This window comes from Leptinotarsa decemlineata, unplaced genomic scaffold (genome assembly GCF_025532065.1).
Source record: "Leptinotarsa decemlineata unplaced genomic scaffold, Ldec_3_MD MMD2_tig00026328_RagTag_RagTag, whole genome shotgun sequence".
NCBI lineage: Eukaryota > Metazoa > Arthropoda > Insecta > Coleoptera > Chrysomelidae > Leptinotarsa > Leptinotarsa decemlineata.
In genome coordinates this window covers 34,568,881-34,585,581 of record NW_027412688.1, presented here as the reverse complement: position 1 = coordinate 34,585,581, position 16,701 = coordinate 34,568,881, and the positions used below count along the sequence as shown (strand labels likewise).

Here is a 16,701-nt window from a genome sequence, read left to right as displayed (position 1 = left end):
ATTCAGAAAAGAACCGAAATTCGCTTACTTCGTTTAAATTTTTCATGACACAATAGAGGAAAATCTTTAAAAACAAAAACTCTAGAATTGCCAAGCTATACGAGATGGCACTTTCTCAAGTGAATGGAAACACTTGAAGGAGCTATTGTATAGCGAAATACGTGATACGGTTTTGTAAACTACTTAGTGGTAATCTCACGAAAAAGCGACACTTGAATGAAAATTTATGTGATGAATACATTTTTGTTCTTACTTTAAATGCACATGGTCGATTATAGTCTCGTGAGTTCCTGAAGAAGGTATTACCTCTAAGAAACTATGAGATATTGCTCAAATGTGTTCTGCATTCACTAATATGTGAATTGAAAATTGCAAAATTCGAACATTGTCAAGATCTCAGTATTCCTCGTGTATATCTACCAATTTTTTTTCATGATGCAATTGATTATATATTCAGGTAAATGAATCATTATTTTCCAAAATAATTCATGTTCTTTCTCTGCAATTCGTCTCCTTTCTTCCACAGGTTGATGTCAATTTTCAATCCCTTATGTTTCTAATCTCCATAAATCAAGTCCCTATATCTACTTTTTTGCTTGTTATTTCATTTTGTCCATTATTTGCTTATGAACAAGTAATAAGATAGTTTTGCTGAACAACGTCTTTGTGTCATGTCACTATTCTCATTCCCGAAATATTTCCATATTCTTTATAGTTTTTTCTTCGGTCTAATTGGAAGTAATCTGCCCAAACATAGTGGGTAATTCTAAAAATTTGGTTGTGCTCTCGAAAACACAAACCTCACAAATCACATTGCCGCACCGCAGCTTGTTCCTTCTCAGGGTTAAAAACTTCAAGACTGCCCACTTATTTCAATAGATTACGGTCACAAAAAGAGGGACCCCATTCAGTCCACAATACCTTGTTCTTGCGTTGAAAATCACCCATAGTTAGCTCTAACTTGATACACTCGTTCCCATAATTTGTTTTCGAGAAGATTTTGAGTTTTTAAGCCCCAGTTGAAATAAGAGGGAGTTGCTAACTCGATGCAAGTTTGGCAAATGCAATTTCTTCAGGGATAATGCGGTTTAAAATACTGCAATGTCGAGGAATCCTGCTGACTGTATTTTCGCTACTGGTTATTGTCTCACATAGATAATGACAAATATCTCAGTTTCGCAGATTTTCCAAAATATCGTGATTCTTCGATTGGGTGAATAATCACTGAGAGTACTATGGAAGTTTTAAAAGATCATTGGGAATGGTGCAATTCATTCTTCAAAACTACAAAATCTTTTCAAGATCGTGTTTTGCAGATATACGAGATATGTTCAGAAAATTACTGAATGTTCAAATTTCGCGGGCTACGTACATTAAATTAATGATTTTTCATTTTTTTATGTTGGTGCACTCCTATCGAACATATGTTTACAGTTTCAGCTATTCAGCATGTTCAGTTTGTTGGTGAGAGACATAAGAGTTACAAGTGTTTTGCGTGTTCGACGATTCTCTGTTATCGCAAAAAATGGATGAAAAATTGGGTAAAAAAAATGAATGAAGTGCTCAAAAACAATTTGAATGTTGACAGTGGCATACGATGATTGTACTGTGAGTCAGAAAAAATTTCACAAGTGGTACAAGCTCTTCAGAGAAGCTTGAGAAGATGTGAATGAGATGCTCGCCTTGGACGCCCCAGCAGATGAACAACTGACAAAAATGTTGAGAAAGTGAAGGAAATTGTTACAGGGAATCGTTGAATCAGTATAAGAGAAGTCACTGAGGATGTTGGCATATCAGTTGGCTCAAGAGTTCTTGCCACATAGTCGTATGGTCGATAAGGAGTAGTAAGATATGGGTCGCCTGCTAGAAGCAATGCGATCAGTGTTATGGAAAAATGCACTTGCTCACTAGTCGTTGATTGTTCGTTATTCAGGGACCAGAAACAACATATCCATGCCTCAGTCACCGTATTCACCAGATTTGCCCCGCTGCGACTTTTTTCTGTTTCCGAAATTGAAGAGGCCCATGAAAGGATGGCGTTTCGTGACGATTGAAGAGATAAAAACCGATTCGCAGAGAGAGCTCAAGAATATACCATGAAGTGCATTCAGAACTGCTTCGAGGATTAGAGAAAACGCTTATACAAGTGAGGGGTACTACTCTGAAGGAAACAAAATAGAATGTGTTGAATGCATGAATAATTTTTTGAGACAAATGAATAACACACTATTACAAAATACTTCGTTTGATGTAAAATTTGGCGAATTTTGTCACAACTCATAATTACAGAGATAGTAGTAATGCTAATAATGACAGATCTGGTCATCGGAACTGTCGGGGAAGAACAAAGTTGCTGCAACAAATATGCTTGCCGTTCCAATCTTACTCTACTCGTTTGGGGTACTGAAGTGGACTCGGAAGGAGCTGTATCAACTCGACGTAAAGACCCGAAAAATGATGCATCTCTATAGGAGTTTGCATCCCAAATCGTGCTTTCCACGGTTGCACTTCCCCCGACAACACGGAAGCCGTGGATTTTTGAGTTTGGAGTGTCTATATGGAAGAATGGTACTGGATACAGGCTGTGAAGTCGTCAGGAGTTTGGATATATTCTCTGCAGGATCCGTGAACATGAGAGAGCAGGAATTGGAGCATTTCTCTTTAGGGCAGCTGCCCGAGCAGCTGATGTACTCGGTATAGTTTTCGACACTGAACCAGGTGACCACAACTCTGTCACCGAGTTGGAAACTGTTCAGCAAAAAGCTCATGTAAAAGCCGCAGAGATAACCTCACTTCTTCGAAAACACATGCATAGGGTCTTCTTCAATAACAATGGAGACCTTGGCTTATCAAAGCGCCGGACTTTTGCTTTCCTCAGGTCGAATGGGCTTAAGTCGGGAACTGAGGGGTTCATCAGGGCTTGCCAGGATAGCGTCTTCAACACCTTAATCTACCGCAGTCGCGTGATGGGTATAGAGGTTCCTGAAACAAGGTGCAGGGTCTGCCACGAGGCGCCCTAAACCCTAATGCACTTTCTATTAGCATGTCCAGCATATGCGGTCTCGGCCTATATCTTTCGACATAACGCCGCCCCAAGAGTGCTATATTACCATCTACGGCACTCTTACGGTATTTACGTGACACCGGTGTGCCATACGCTCGGGGGATATTGAATCCGTTGTTGGGAACGAGAAGTGCCGAATTTATTGGAATTATTTGTTCCCCACCCTCAGGCTCATACAAGTTAATAAGCCTGATGTAGTCCTTCTCGACCACCAGAACAAAACGACATTTGTCGTGGAGTTTTCAGCTCCTGTCGAGACTAATATCGTCCGAAATGAGGAGGCGTCCTTGGTTAAATGATGCCCTCTCTACTCTCGAATCTTAAAATCATACCGGCCTGCCGCACTGAGGCAGAAATCTTAGCCGGACAGATGCAGAAGGCTGTCATTCTTGGCTCACTGCGCTTGCTCAGGGCACATGATTCTCGGACCCAATATGGGGTATGTTCGTTGGTTGATAATGCTGGCGCGCCCTTCCAAATGTATCATCGGGTATTCGGGGGATAGACCCTGACCAGCACATACTTCGGTTAAAAAAATATAATCGTCTTTATTTCTTTACAATGAAACAGTTACGAAAACAGTTATCGAAATAAAAGGGCGGATTTGAGTCTTTGTTAGGCTGCTCTTCCACTCAAACCCAAAAATATCCTACTACATAATTTCTTCAGTGTTTATGGATGGAACATATCTTAATTTTATGAATATGTAGATCGCTTTCACTTCTTCTGTCCATGAAAATGAATTATTGTTCATCATTTTTGAACTCGTAGTTATATTCTTCATATCCAGGGAACGGAAATTACATACTTCATATATATTTGAAAACAAAATGAACGATTATGGACATCTATACGGAATGTTTCTAGTTGAATACGGAAATAAACCTTCCAAAGTAGTGTTAGTTTTTTTGCTCAACTTCCTCAATTCCAAGACATCACAGTTAATGAGGCTAAACCCTTCTCGTTGGGACACTCTTCTCGATCATATAGTTGACCGAGAAATTCGTGCACCTTATGACTGATAATTCTTTTTTCCTAGAGACAACATCAAGAAACCTCCAAGTTCGACGTGTGGTACATATAAGCAGTTCTCCCCGTCGTCTTCTTCAGTATCCATATCGCCGTCAACGCCCCTCCATGGCGCCTCCGTAAGGCGGTACGTACCCCCAACAGCCGCCTCGTTCGCCAACAAGGAACTGTCGAGGGTAACGGAAGACGCGGAAAAAACAGTTTCCCGACCTCCTGGAGAGTTCACCGAAGAACAGATTTTTAGAAAATAAGTTTTACTGTGTCGGTTTGAAGGCCGCGAGTGAGGGGGGTAGTGTTTCGGACATCAACGAGATTTTTTGCACGCTGCCTAGGAAGAAGGATCTGGCGCACAGCTCAAGGTACAGGAGCTGCGATAGTCAGTCGCCTTTGTTGCCGGATAGTCGATATGGTGAGTATTTAGCTTTCACCATGTTTATATTTTTGAAAGACTAGGTAGTTTGTAGGAAGTCGATGTTTCTTGTGTTTTTGAGGTACTCAACCTTCCACAATCTCTAAAATGAACGAAGCTAAATCAGTTGAGAATCATTTGAAGTGTAGTAACGGGTCAACCGACAAAATGTCTTTGGGAAAAGTTAGTGTGTGAATCCTCCATATAAAAAAAGTACCGGGAATTGGTCAATAAATCACAAAACATGAATCATTCATACAAATCTATTGTATCTCCTCCAAACTAGGTCCTTCCGGAATAATACCCTTACTTTAACGAAAAACCTAATTGACTTCAGTGGAATCGACTCCAATACTCGCTGCGATTTCTCTTTCATGTTATCTGTCGACTGGAAATGAGTGCTTCAAAGTGGTGATTAGAGTTTTGGAGAAAAAAATTGACCGGAGACATATCAGGTGAACACGGTGGGTGTTTAATATGATTTGTTGCGTTTCTGGCCAAAAATTCGTTCACATTGCTAGCCTTATGAGATCATACGTTATGCAGAAGCTATGCGTGTCCTCTCCACATATCTGTTCTGTTTCGATGAACTTTCTCTCTCAAACGCTGAAAAACGCTCAGATAATATTCTTTATTCATCGGTGGAATGCAATTCCTCAGTTTTTTTTCAAGAACAAAACAAAAACACCACAGAAAAATCCTTAAGGCGTTCTCAGAGCGGTACCTGTGCGAAAGTAGCGATTCAAATCCAATGTGACATTGGAGTTTTTGCGAGCTAATCCTATTTATGCTATGAAGGTAACCCATACAGGTAAACCATCCAGGCGTACCAACCATACAGGTATACCAACCTGAATTATTTTACAAGTTTGCCTTATTTATTATTTTACAATATATGTTTATATAAAACAATTTTCAGCTATATAAAAATGAATTTCACAATATTGCTTATCCAAATTTATTTTTGCAATATGTCCTTATGTAGTAATCAGTAAACTCTTTGGTATAGGTCCGTCATCGTTATTCATAATATTATTGTGTTTACTTATTTCTACACTCTCATAGGCGTCTAGTTGCCTGTTGTCTAACTAATCTCAATCTAAGTAATCTCAATGAACTGAAGTATATGGGATGGTTTTGTTGCAAAATATGATGGGCGACTGCTGATATTTCAGGTCTTCCATATTTTAAGTGTGCTATGTGTTCCTTATATCTTACTTCAATAGATCTTTTTGTTTGTCCATGATATTTTGCATCGCAGTCGTTACATTCAATTTCATAAATTCCAGACTTTTCCGAATTCTCGACTTTGTCTTTTGGACTTCCCAAAAGTTCCTTGAAAATATTTCCAAAGTTCCTCGTATATTGGTGGTATGGAACTGAGATGTATTTATCTTGGTTTGTGTCCTTTCTGAAAGTCGAGATTTCGTTCATTCTCAACCTAAACTTCTTTTTCCTTATTATGTCATCTACAATGCCTCTCGAGAAACCGTTAGTGGCTGCTATTTCCTGTATTGGTAGTTGTCCCTTATTTTCTAACTGAGTTAGAACCATTTCTTCGTCTTTTGACTTTCCCTCTAACACATGATAGGTTCACAAAAGAAAGACGTACAATACAGGAAATAGCAGCCACACGGTTTCTCGAGGGGTATTTTAGATGACATAAAAAGGAAAAAGAAGTTTAGGTTAAGAATGAACGAAATCTCGACTTTCAGAAAGGACAAAAACCAAGATAAATACATCTCAGTTCCATACCACCAATATAAGAGGAACTTTGGGAAGATTTTCAAGGAACTAGGTATGAAGGTGGTTTTTAAAACAAGTCATACACTACAGAGCCTTTTGAGAAGTCCAAAAGACAAAGTCAAGAATTCGGAAAGTCTGGAATTTACGAAATTGAATGTAAGGACTGCGATGCAAAAATTATGGACTGACAAAAAGATCTATTAAAGTAAGATATAAGGAACACCTAGCACACTTAAAATATGGAAGACCTGAAAAATCAGCAGTCTCCCATCATGTTTTGCAACAAAACCATCCCATAGACTTCAGTTCGTTAAGATTATTTAGACAAGTTAACAACAACACGAAACTAAATGCCTATGAGAGTGTAGAAATAAGTAAACACAATAATATTATGAATAACGATGACGGACCTATACCAAAGAGCATACTATATAGCTTGTTAAAAAATAAAATAGAATAATGTTATTGGGTTTACTTATTACTTACTACATAAGGACACATTGCAAAAATAAATTTGGATAGGCGATATTGTGAAATTAATTTTTATATAGCTGAAAATTGTTTTATATAAACATATATTGTAAAATGATAGATAAGGCAAAATTGTAAAATTAATTTAGGTTGGTATACCTGTATGGTTGGTACGCCTGGATGGATTACCTGTATGGGTTACCTTTATAGCATAAATAGGATTAGCTCGCACTACTTCTTAGTTTCAATCTTCCTCTTTGAAGATGATCACTTGGTGATCGAAACACGTGTCGAAGTGTTAAAAATAACGATGTGGTGTTGGAAAAAAACTCCTCTTTGAAGATGATCACTTGGTGATCGAAACACGTGTCGAGGTGTCGGAAATAACGATTTGGTGTTGGGAAAAGTCTCCAGTAATATTCATTACTACACTAAAGGTTCCAAACAGTGCATCATAAGTATATAGTTATTTGGGAGATAATTCTTGCCTTTTATGCAAATGGGCTGAACGCGAGCAATCTCACAACAGAGAATAAGCCCTCTCTTGTAAGACAGGTTGAAAAGTCTACAAAATACTTGGTGCGAGTTCATTTGCGCTTTTTTTTTAAGTACAATGATGGGCACTCCATTAGCGCCAGACGCGTATTTGATATTGAGCTGTAAATTCGCCTGACTAGATGCTGTCACAAAGTCATTTCCGGCATTGTGCATTCTAGTGTGGAAACATTGGTAGTGTAATGTAATCGACAATTAGTCTATATGACATACACTGTACCTTTGTTTGTAGACCAAATGTTCATTTCAGTTGACTTTTTCAGTCAAATGTTGAAATAAAACCCAAATACGCCGAACAGGAAAAAAATTCCAATGTCTGATGCCACCAATCAATGTTACTGAAAGACAAAAAAAACTGAAAAGCTCCAAGCTATGAGATTATTCATAACGTTTATATCGTACGGGGAACTGTCAACTAGAGACTCGTGAAGAAACATTATCAGAATAACTGGAACAAATTTTATATATCGATCCAACTTTGATATATTCACAAGTAAATTGTGTTTTATTCTGGATTTATTCAAAAATACTTTGAAAAAACTAATCAGGGCTGAGAAAACTCAATCTCGAAAACTTCGTGAAGATACGAAACAAAATCAGTTTCAAGATGATATTTCTCTAGATTTCTGCCCAACTTCAGAAAACTAAACTTCATTTCATTCATCATTGCAAATTCTAAGCGTCTTTTCCTCTACCTTGATATTCTTTCATTCGCCCATAAGTTCGGAGTAATGAGTTGTTTGAAATACATACTTCGCAGCAAAGACGAGGCACTCTTGTATTATCTTAGATCAAAAGATGGAACACAAAGTATTTTCCGCGCACAAAGGAGAGACCTAATAGTATTTCAGGGTAGTCATACCTGACTAATTGACGAGATCAAGGGGTTCTCGAGAAATGTAGTACACGGATCGCTTTAGAACGACAGGAGGTCTGAGTTATGTAGAACTAATAGGAAGTTAGTTCGCTGAAATTGAATTTGTATCCGGTAAAAGCACTCCTAATCACCATCTAAGGTCAAGTATTTTGGAATAGTGGGATTGACAGCAGAACTTTTTGGAGTATTTTGATTTTTCACGACCTGAAAGAAAATTAAGAATGGACTAATTTATTAAAGTGAATTCAAAAGTTCACAATCATCTATTTCTTTTTATTATAAATTACTCTCTAAGAAAATTCAAATTGAAATCAAAATATTCACCTTTACCATCGTTATCACGTTAATCGTAGGTCCTTATTACTGTACGATTCCGGAATATAATTGGAAAATGTATCTTTGTATGATGAAGAAAAGGGAAATAAAACTTTCTATGTTGTTTACCACTTTTATTTGTGACTAACGTTACTGCAGTTTCGTCCTATACGGACATTTTCAAACTTCAACATTTTCTATCTATCTGCCGGCATAAATCCTATTCTTCAATGTCCCCCATAGAAAATAGTCCAAAATAGTAAGATCTAGTGATCTTGCGGACCATCTCATTGGCTCAGTATTTGTCTCTAAATGGAAGGACTCCAATTCGAAAATTTATTGTGCCATTAATTTTTTTTGTGTAAATTAATTACTTCATTTCAATTTTCATTACAATTATAGTGTTGGTTTTGGATGTTATTATTGCTATCATTTCTTTTTCTGCTCATCAAAACACATATAATATATTTTTGATGTAGATATGTTTCAGATAATCATAAAAGGTTTTATTATTCGAAGTTCATTGTAGAAAAGGCTCAGAGCAATGAAACAAATATGAATAGGTAGGTACCTAAAAATGAAAAAACTTTCTAAAAATTATACGGTACATGAAAGACGTTGAAGTTGCTAGTGTGTTTTTATTCAACTCAGTCAACCAATTTCCAGGGCCGTAATTTAAAAGGGAATAATTCATACAACTATAATCAAATATTACCGAAACATGCCGAAATATAAAAAAAAAATAATTTTTCAGTATGAAGTGAACGTCTACGATACAAAAATTACAACAAAAATACAGGTCCGTATTTAAAAATTCGAAGATGGGAGTGGCCCAAGTCAGATGACACCCTGTATAAAAGATTTATGAACATATTCTGATAGCCCACATCAAGTGCCAATAGCAAAATGTGAACATATTTTCAATATGTCTGCGAATGAAGAAGATATAGGCAAAAAAATGATTTGGGATTTTTTGGTTTTTCCTGTATATCTCCAGAACCAAAAGAGCTATATTAGATTTTTTTACATCATTGAATAGGTCTCTTAAATACACAACTTTGCCACAATCCAACCGACAATCTATCTCTTATCATTTACGAGATCCCCATGTACAGAAACGAATTTGAATAGCCCTGTATTTGATGTTGAAAACTGCTCATCATGAAGCATCTGATAATGTGAAATAATATTGGTTGATTCATTTAAAAAAATTGGTGGGATAGAAGAAGTTAAATGAAATGTGAATATGGTTGACGTGTTTTTTTATTTTTTCTGCAAATCATCATACCAAAAGTTGATCAGAGTGGCTCGTTTCAAATAGAATGCATTGTATGATTCCAATAATTTTCCTAACCCATATGAAATTTAAAAAAATATCAAGTTCAAGTAGACTTCAAATTGTGGTAGTATATTTTTCAGTATTACTCTATTCTCTATTTATTCTACCTGCTTTCCCTTTCAAATATATTTTTCCAAGTATTCTCATGGCATCAGATAAATACACAATCTAGCCTGGGGGATTTGCCATTGTAGAATATCTTATCTTACTGTATATGGCGTGCCTCTCCACATATGAATGAACTTTTTACTGTTACACTTTGAAACCACTTTGTTACATTATATTCACATATGAATATTACCACGGTAAAATGAGAGGTAGAAGTTCGCAACGAAACCATTAAGTTACTTGTCGAATATTCTCATCTCGTGGTTTGAGCACTGAGAAGTTTCTATAGAGCGTATTACGTAACGGTGAAAATATATTGAACAGCAGAGAAGTTTCTATCTTGCTGAATTCCCGAAGGGTATAAGAGTCAGTTAAAAATCCCTCAGGCTGCCATGTATTGATATAACGTATCGGATAACAACCAAATCTTATTTTCAGTAAGATCGTAGTTTCCAAAGGAGTTATGATATTTTTTTTTAAATAGACATTGGGCATCTCAAATGTGAAATTGAGTTTCTGAAAGAAGTAGCAGACCAGAAAACAGTTCAAACAGTTCCTGAGTATCAACATAGATGATATATTATCACTCAATCACCCACTGAATTCATATAGAATCTAGATGAAGTTCAGTTCCAACTCACTATATTTCCCATACATAGTAAAACACAGTTTCCTCAATGGAATAAACGAAATGGAAATTTGAGAAAATAATTGATACTCTCAAGCCAAATAAGGCACCGGAAATCGATTGAGTCAGGATAAAGAACATTCAACACAGACGTCGTGGATATCATTTTGGATCCTCTTTGTCATATAGGATATTCCAACAGGGACTTCTAAACTTTGACAATTGATAAAGGCCATCTTGTTGAAGAAAATCTGTCGAATCAGTTGTTATTTATTCAGTCTGTTTTGCAAATCACTTTGGACGGATATAGAATTCAACGAGACGTGCAAAAGATCATTTTATCAAAATGGGTGTACTTCGAAGAGGCCTATTCGCAAAGTGGTTCAGTTAATTATCGATCTTGAGGTTGAAGAACCTCAAGATCTGCCAAAAACATTGCCGCTATCTGTGAGAGCGTTCAGGAGAATCCAAAGCAGTCGTCCGTATGAAATTCAACTCACCCAGGAACTGAAGGTGAACGACCATAGACGGGTGTTCGCTGAATGGGCTCTGATGCAGTTGGGAACTGACCCTAATTTTCACAATAGGTTGATGATCATCAACTTCTTCTGGCCTCAATTGGATAATCTAGACACCAACGACATGTGGGTTTGATAGGACGATGCTACGTGGCACACAGCTCATGCTACATTGACTATTATGTACGAGTGATTTGGGAGCTTGATCATCTAACGAGGAGGTGATGTGAACTGGCCACAGAGATCATGTAATTTGACCCTTCAAGATTTTTCTTGTGGGGTCCTCAGCGGTTCTCAAAGCCAACATAATCCATGCTAACGGTCGAATTCAGCCTGATTTATACACCAGAGTCATGGAAAATTGGACGTTTCAGATGGGTTCCACCTAGAGAATCCGTGTGCGGGCATTTGAAAGATGTCATATTCCTCACATGACGGCATCAATAGGTCTTTCAGTCGAATGAAAATGTCGATGATATATCATACTTTGTTTTATTCAAATTTGAAAATAGAAAGAGCTCAACGAAAGATCCTAAATGAAGAGGTCGTTGAACAAAGGAACGTTAACAACTTCAATATCAGTAGTCATAGAATTTTTCAGCTGGGTTTTTATGAAAATTGTGCAGAATTAAATTTTTCCAAAGACATTTTTCGCGGAGAAATCAATGCTTTCTAGTTGTATACCTTCCTACAATCTTATGATAACAAAATACGGAAAAGGATATTTTTCGAAACGTTCACTATATATAGAAAGAAAGCTAAGTATTGAAATTTTTTCTTGATTGCCTTTTGTCTTGCAAGACATACAAATGCTCTGTAAGAGGCGTATCATTACTTGTCCTTCAATGGTATTGATGTTTGGCATTGTCTGGCATGCTCCATTTGCTACCCCAGTTGAAACTAATCACGTACGACAGTGGCCGGCATGTGTCGTAATCCAATAATAATTTTGTTGGGAGGGTCTATACCTATGCGATCGCTCGCCATCAGCTGTGGCGTGTACTGTAATAAGCATTACGATCTTGCACGTCTAATTTGATCTATTCAAATGAGGACCTCAATTCCGCGGCTGATATTTTCTCCAGCAATTCAAAGTACTTCATAAAACAGTAATCATAAATAGCGTATCAACATTTTTTCCACCACAATTTCAATACGTATTGTTTTACAAATAATACCCCAAATATTTTTCGAATTGAAGCTTCCAATTCTTTTTCATTACAGGTAGCAGTGGTGGAGAGAGCTATCTTGGTAGCCAGGACAACGGTCATCGGCGCATGTCAGACTTCCAGAAGTCCTCCTTTCCCACGAATTTGAACAGAAACAGGGTAAATAGGATTTCGAACAGTTATTTGAACCTGACGAGGGAGGACAGTCTTTCCAGTCCAAGAGAGGTTAGTCGATGTTTTTTAAACTGTGCGTATGATTTTCGATTCTTCTGGTGAAATAAGGAGTGAGTAGTTTCCAAGTTTACTACGATATTGAGATGTTCATCAATATATGTCTATGATTTTAAGGCAACGATTTGACAAACTCAATAATTCCATAAATCACACCTTAAGATTTGACTTCCCCAAACAAATATATCACGACATGTTTCGCTAACACAGTAGCTTCTTCAATAGTGATTTGAATACTATAAGTTTCCCCCATGCTTCCTCCCGGGTTGAGTGCCCTGAGTTGAAATCTTCCCCACACGGTTAATGTGTGCAGAATATCCTATCTCGTCCATCCACCATCGCTCCTCCGCAGCGGTCCTGCAGCAAGATTGAGATCTGACATTCTTTGGTCGAAAGTCAGTCTCTAGGTGCTTTTACTTTCTGATCTGTTGAATTGCTTTATCATGACTTCCCTAACCGAATTATTGCATGGGGTCCCCAAAAACTAACCGGAGACGAGTGTCTTCTTAATAAGCCTTTTCATCATAAGACGAGCGCAATTGAAATGGCGTTGATCCAAAACTGTTTCAATCAACAATGGCTGGGCAAGGAATATTGTCTCTACAAACACTTGTTCATCTTTCAATCGATAATTTCAATAAATAACTCAATATCATCAAGCAAATTGCAGTAAACAATGGCTTCAACGTATTTTGGACAAACAACGAAAAAAGTGGCTTCATTTTTGAGGAAACAAAATATTAAAATTGCATATAGAAAAACTAATACGTTGGGAAAGTTAGTTGAAAATAATGAAGACAAAACATCCAAATTCGAGAAATTCTAAGGTATATATTGGTCAAACTGGCAGAAAATTCAGGAATCGAATCCAGGAACATAATATGTGAATAAGAAAATAAGTTGAACATATTCAAATCATCTTTCAGAAAAAAATCAGAAGAGTTCAAAATTGGAAAAATAGAAAATAAAGATTTGAAACTGATTTATTTGAAGGCAATGAAAATTATTAAACTTAAAACTTCAAACATTCTAATGGATGACCAACTGGATTCGAATAGATCATCATTATGGAACTTGTGTTTTCAAAAAACCGAGGAAGTATTATTATTTTGATGGAGGTAGTACCAATTGTAGTTACCTGTGGTATATAAATATTAGCGTGAGAAGCAACTTGTAGTACTCAAATCACTGTTGAAGAAGCTACTCTGTTAGCGGAACATGTCGTAATATATTTCTCAAATAAAGTTTGTAGTTTATGAAAATACCATAGATCTTTCTCAAGACACGGCCGAATCAATAAAAAAAAAACTCAATATTCGCGGTGCTTGAAAACGTTGATATCATATATACTCCGTTAATACATGCATTATGAGAATTCAAGTATGCTGACAGACATACCTACTGGTCCAGACATAGTTTTTCTGAAACCCTGGCAATGAAATATGAATCAATAACGTTGTCTAAGGAATTCCTAGTTTTATATGAATTCAACCAGATGATTTCGAGTGAATATTGGAATGATAGATTGAAATTTTTCATTCCATAATGTGCTTCATGGAGTACACTTCATGCAACTATCAAATTCATGTTTTGTAACTATTACATTTCTATATTTTCCTATGTGATAATAATTTTCAAACTGAAATTCCATTATATCGACACTTGGAGTATAGACTGTCATTTTCCTCCAGGAGCTTTTGAGATGATGTTTGGAACTCATTTAAGTAAAAAGGTTCCTTGAAATTATCTCCTTCATCAGGAGTATCAGTTTACGAATAATTCAAAAACAAACAGGTGAATAAGATGTCAAACAGTTAACTATCTCAGCGTAACGAGAGGCCAGAGTCATTTTCCCCCGTTCGGTTCCAAAGATATCGAATTACACAAGAGGCAGGCATGATCATATCCCATGCAAATTTCTCGAAAATATCTTGTAAAGAATTGAGAGTTGTATGATGAGCTGAACGTTAGCTGACAACGTCTGTTGTATATAGTAAACTTCTTTCTTTCTCTTTTTGTATAGCCGTTGCTTTTCTTTAGGACGCATTTGGCCAATTTTCTCCTGTCGACAGAAGTTCTTATGAGGACGGAGCAGTCTGCTCGATGCAATACTGCATCCACTAGTTTTTTCTAAGATTTTTTCCTAAAAAAATATTTTGAAGATCGCCTTCCCTCCAGGAGGCTATTTGGTTTTCTTAACATATATGGCCCTCTTCACGTGGCTATCCAAGCCACCCTGGAGTAGATACCGGTGTGAATGAAAGGGGCCTCCACTTCACATCTGTTGAAAATATTTCCCATAATAGCACGTGACATCCACAGAACTCATCGTAGACCTCTTCAAAGCATGAACCTATAATTTCAAAATTCACACACTGGCATCTGGTATATCTTGTCTTGTGAACAAATCAATAGGAAACATCTCCTTTGTAGTGGCAGGTGTAGGCGAAGACTCGCCAAACACACACCCTCTTTGGCAATCTTGAGGTGTCTCATGGTGGCCTCCGCGAAGGTTTTGGAAGGTGCAGCGATATCTCTGTCGTTGCGCGGCTTCTTCAACCTTCTTGGGGTTCCCTCCATGGAGGTGCACAAGTGAGGGATCTTTCCTGCAGGAAAGCTCTTGGCACCCGCTGCAGGAAGTGCCCTTGCTGTTGAAGGTTATCTGCTATGTCCAGCCTCATTCCAAGCGGTAGATTGGGGTGGACATTTCTGTTCATCCCCAGCCACCGCCTCAGATTGAGGTGAGCACAATGATTATGGCTATCGTTTTTTTATATGTTCCTTCCAATTTGGAATTTCATCAATATTGAAACCCAGTAATCGAATAGTTTGTTTATAGGAAATATTTTTTTTCCCAAAAGAGAGTGATATGTTGATATTATCAATTTTTGATTTAAATACAAATAATCCTACTGTGTTGAGCCTTTAATACCCACAATTTCCAACCTCATAGAGAAATGAATTTCACTAGTTCGGACTTCCATTGTCTAATAATATGGAAGCATGGGAATACTGAACTAGACATTTTCCTGAAGCACATCAACAACGTAAGTCCTTCCATCACTTTCACAATGGAGAAGGAAGTCCACAACGAATTGCCTTTCTTAGACGTTTTGGTAAAGAGGACCGACACTAAGTGGGAAACATCTGTAAACCGAAAACTCACTCACACGGAACAGTATCTGAACCACGAATCCAACCACCATCAATCGACTAGAATAGGAATAATCAATTCTCTATCAGACCGTGCTTTCGGGCTCTGTAATACAAAGGAAGGTTTCGAGAAGGAACTAGACGTCATCAAACATGATCTTCAACGTGATGGCTACTCCAAAGCGATGGTAGAAAAGCCTTTGGCTAAAAGACAGCAGGAGCCTCGCAAGGAAGAGAAGCCGTCACAACCAGTGCTTGCACTTCCCTACATCAGAGGATTCTCGGAGTGGACAAGAAGAATTGGTTCCAAGTACAACATCAGATACATGCTGATAACACTTTCCGTAGCGGCCTCGCGAAAACCAGGCCACCAAACACGGACTTCGATTCCAAGAATTGCATTTACCAGATACCCTGTGAGTGTGGAAAATCCTATATTGGTGAAACTAAGAGGCCATTGAATGTTCGCATTGCCGAGGAGAAATCAGCAAATCAGGAATAGCAGACCATGTTTGAACCCATCAACACAACATCGAGTGGTCCCAAGCTGAGGTCATACACAGAGAGGACCATTCTTTTAGGAGAAAATTCAAGGAAGCCGCATGCATGTTGTCCAAAAACGTATTCAGCCAAGCTAGCGTAGAGATACGCAACATATGGACACCCATCATCAAGCGAAAAATGGCCAACTCCCGCCAAACGGCCATCTCCCACTGAACCAGTGAAGCGGAAAAAATGGAAAGCGGGGATAAGTGAAAGATAAGTGAAACGACCCAGAAATAGTCATCTCTCGGAGGAATCAGTCCAGCCATCATACGAAGACGATTGTAGATACTAACAATCGAAACGTCATAAACTTGGAATCTCTTAACTTTTTATTTTAATTTTTATTATTTTTTTTTGTTCAATTGTTCTTTTTTTTTAATTGCATTTTATTTCAAGTTTTTTTGCTTGATTTAATTGTTATTTTCAGCTATTCATTTTTAATTCTTCCTTTTTTTAGTTTTAACCGTTCATTCTGCCCTGTTCATCATATGAAAATTCTTGTAACTCTTCAATTCACTCACATACATTTGAATAAACTTTTCT

The 16,701-nt window shown here is 37.4% G+C and overlaps 1 protein-coding gene across 1 annotated transcript in view; it reads left to right on the top strand.

Moving 5' to 3' along the window:
• Positions 1 to 16,701, top strand: part of kek3 (leucine-rich repeat, immunoglobulin-like domain-containing kekkon 3 protein) — a 600,794-nt gene that overhangs the window by 574,158 nt on the left and 9,935 nt on the right. The window contains 3 exon segments of the mRNA XM_074182347.1: positions 4,104 to 4,280; positions 4,282 to 4,502; positions 12,284 to 12,453. Of these exon segments, the coding sequence (XP_074038448.1) occupies positions 4,104 to 4,280; positions 4,282 to 4,502; positions 12,284 to 12,453 (568 nt within the window).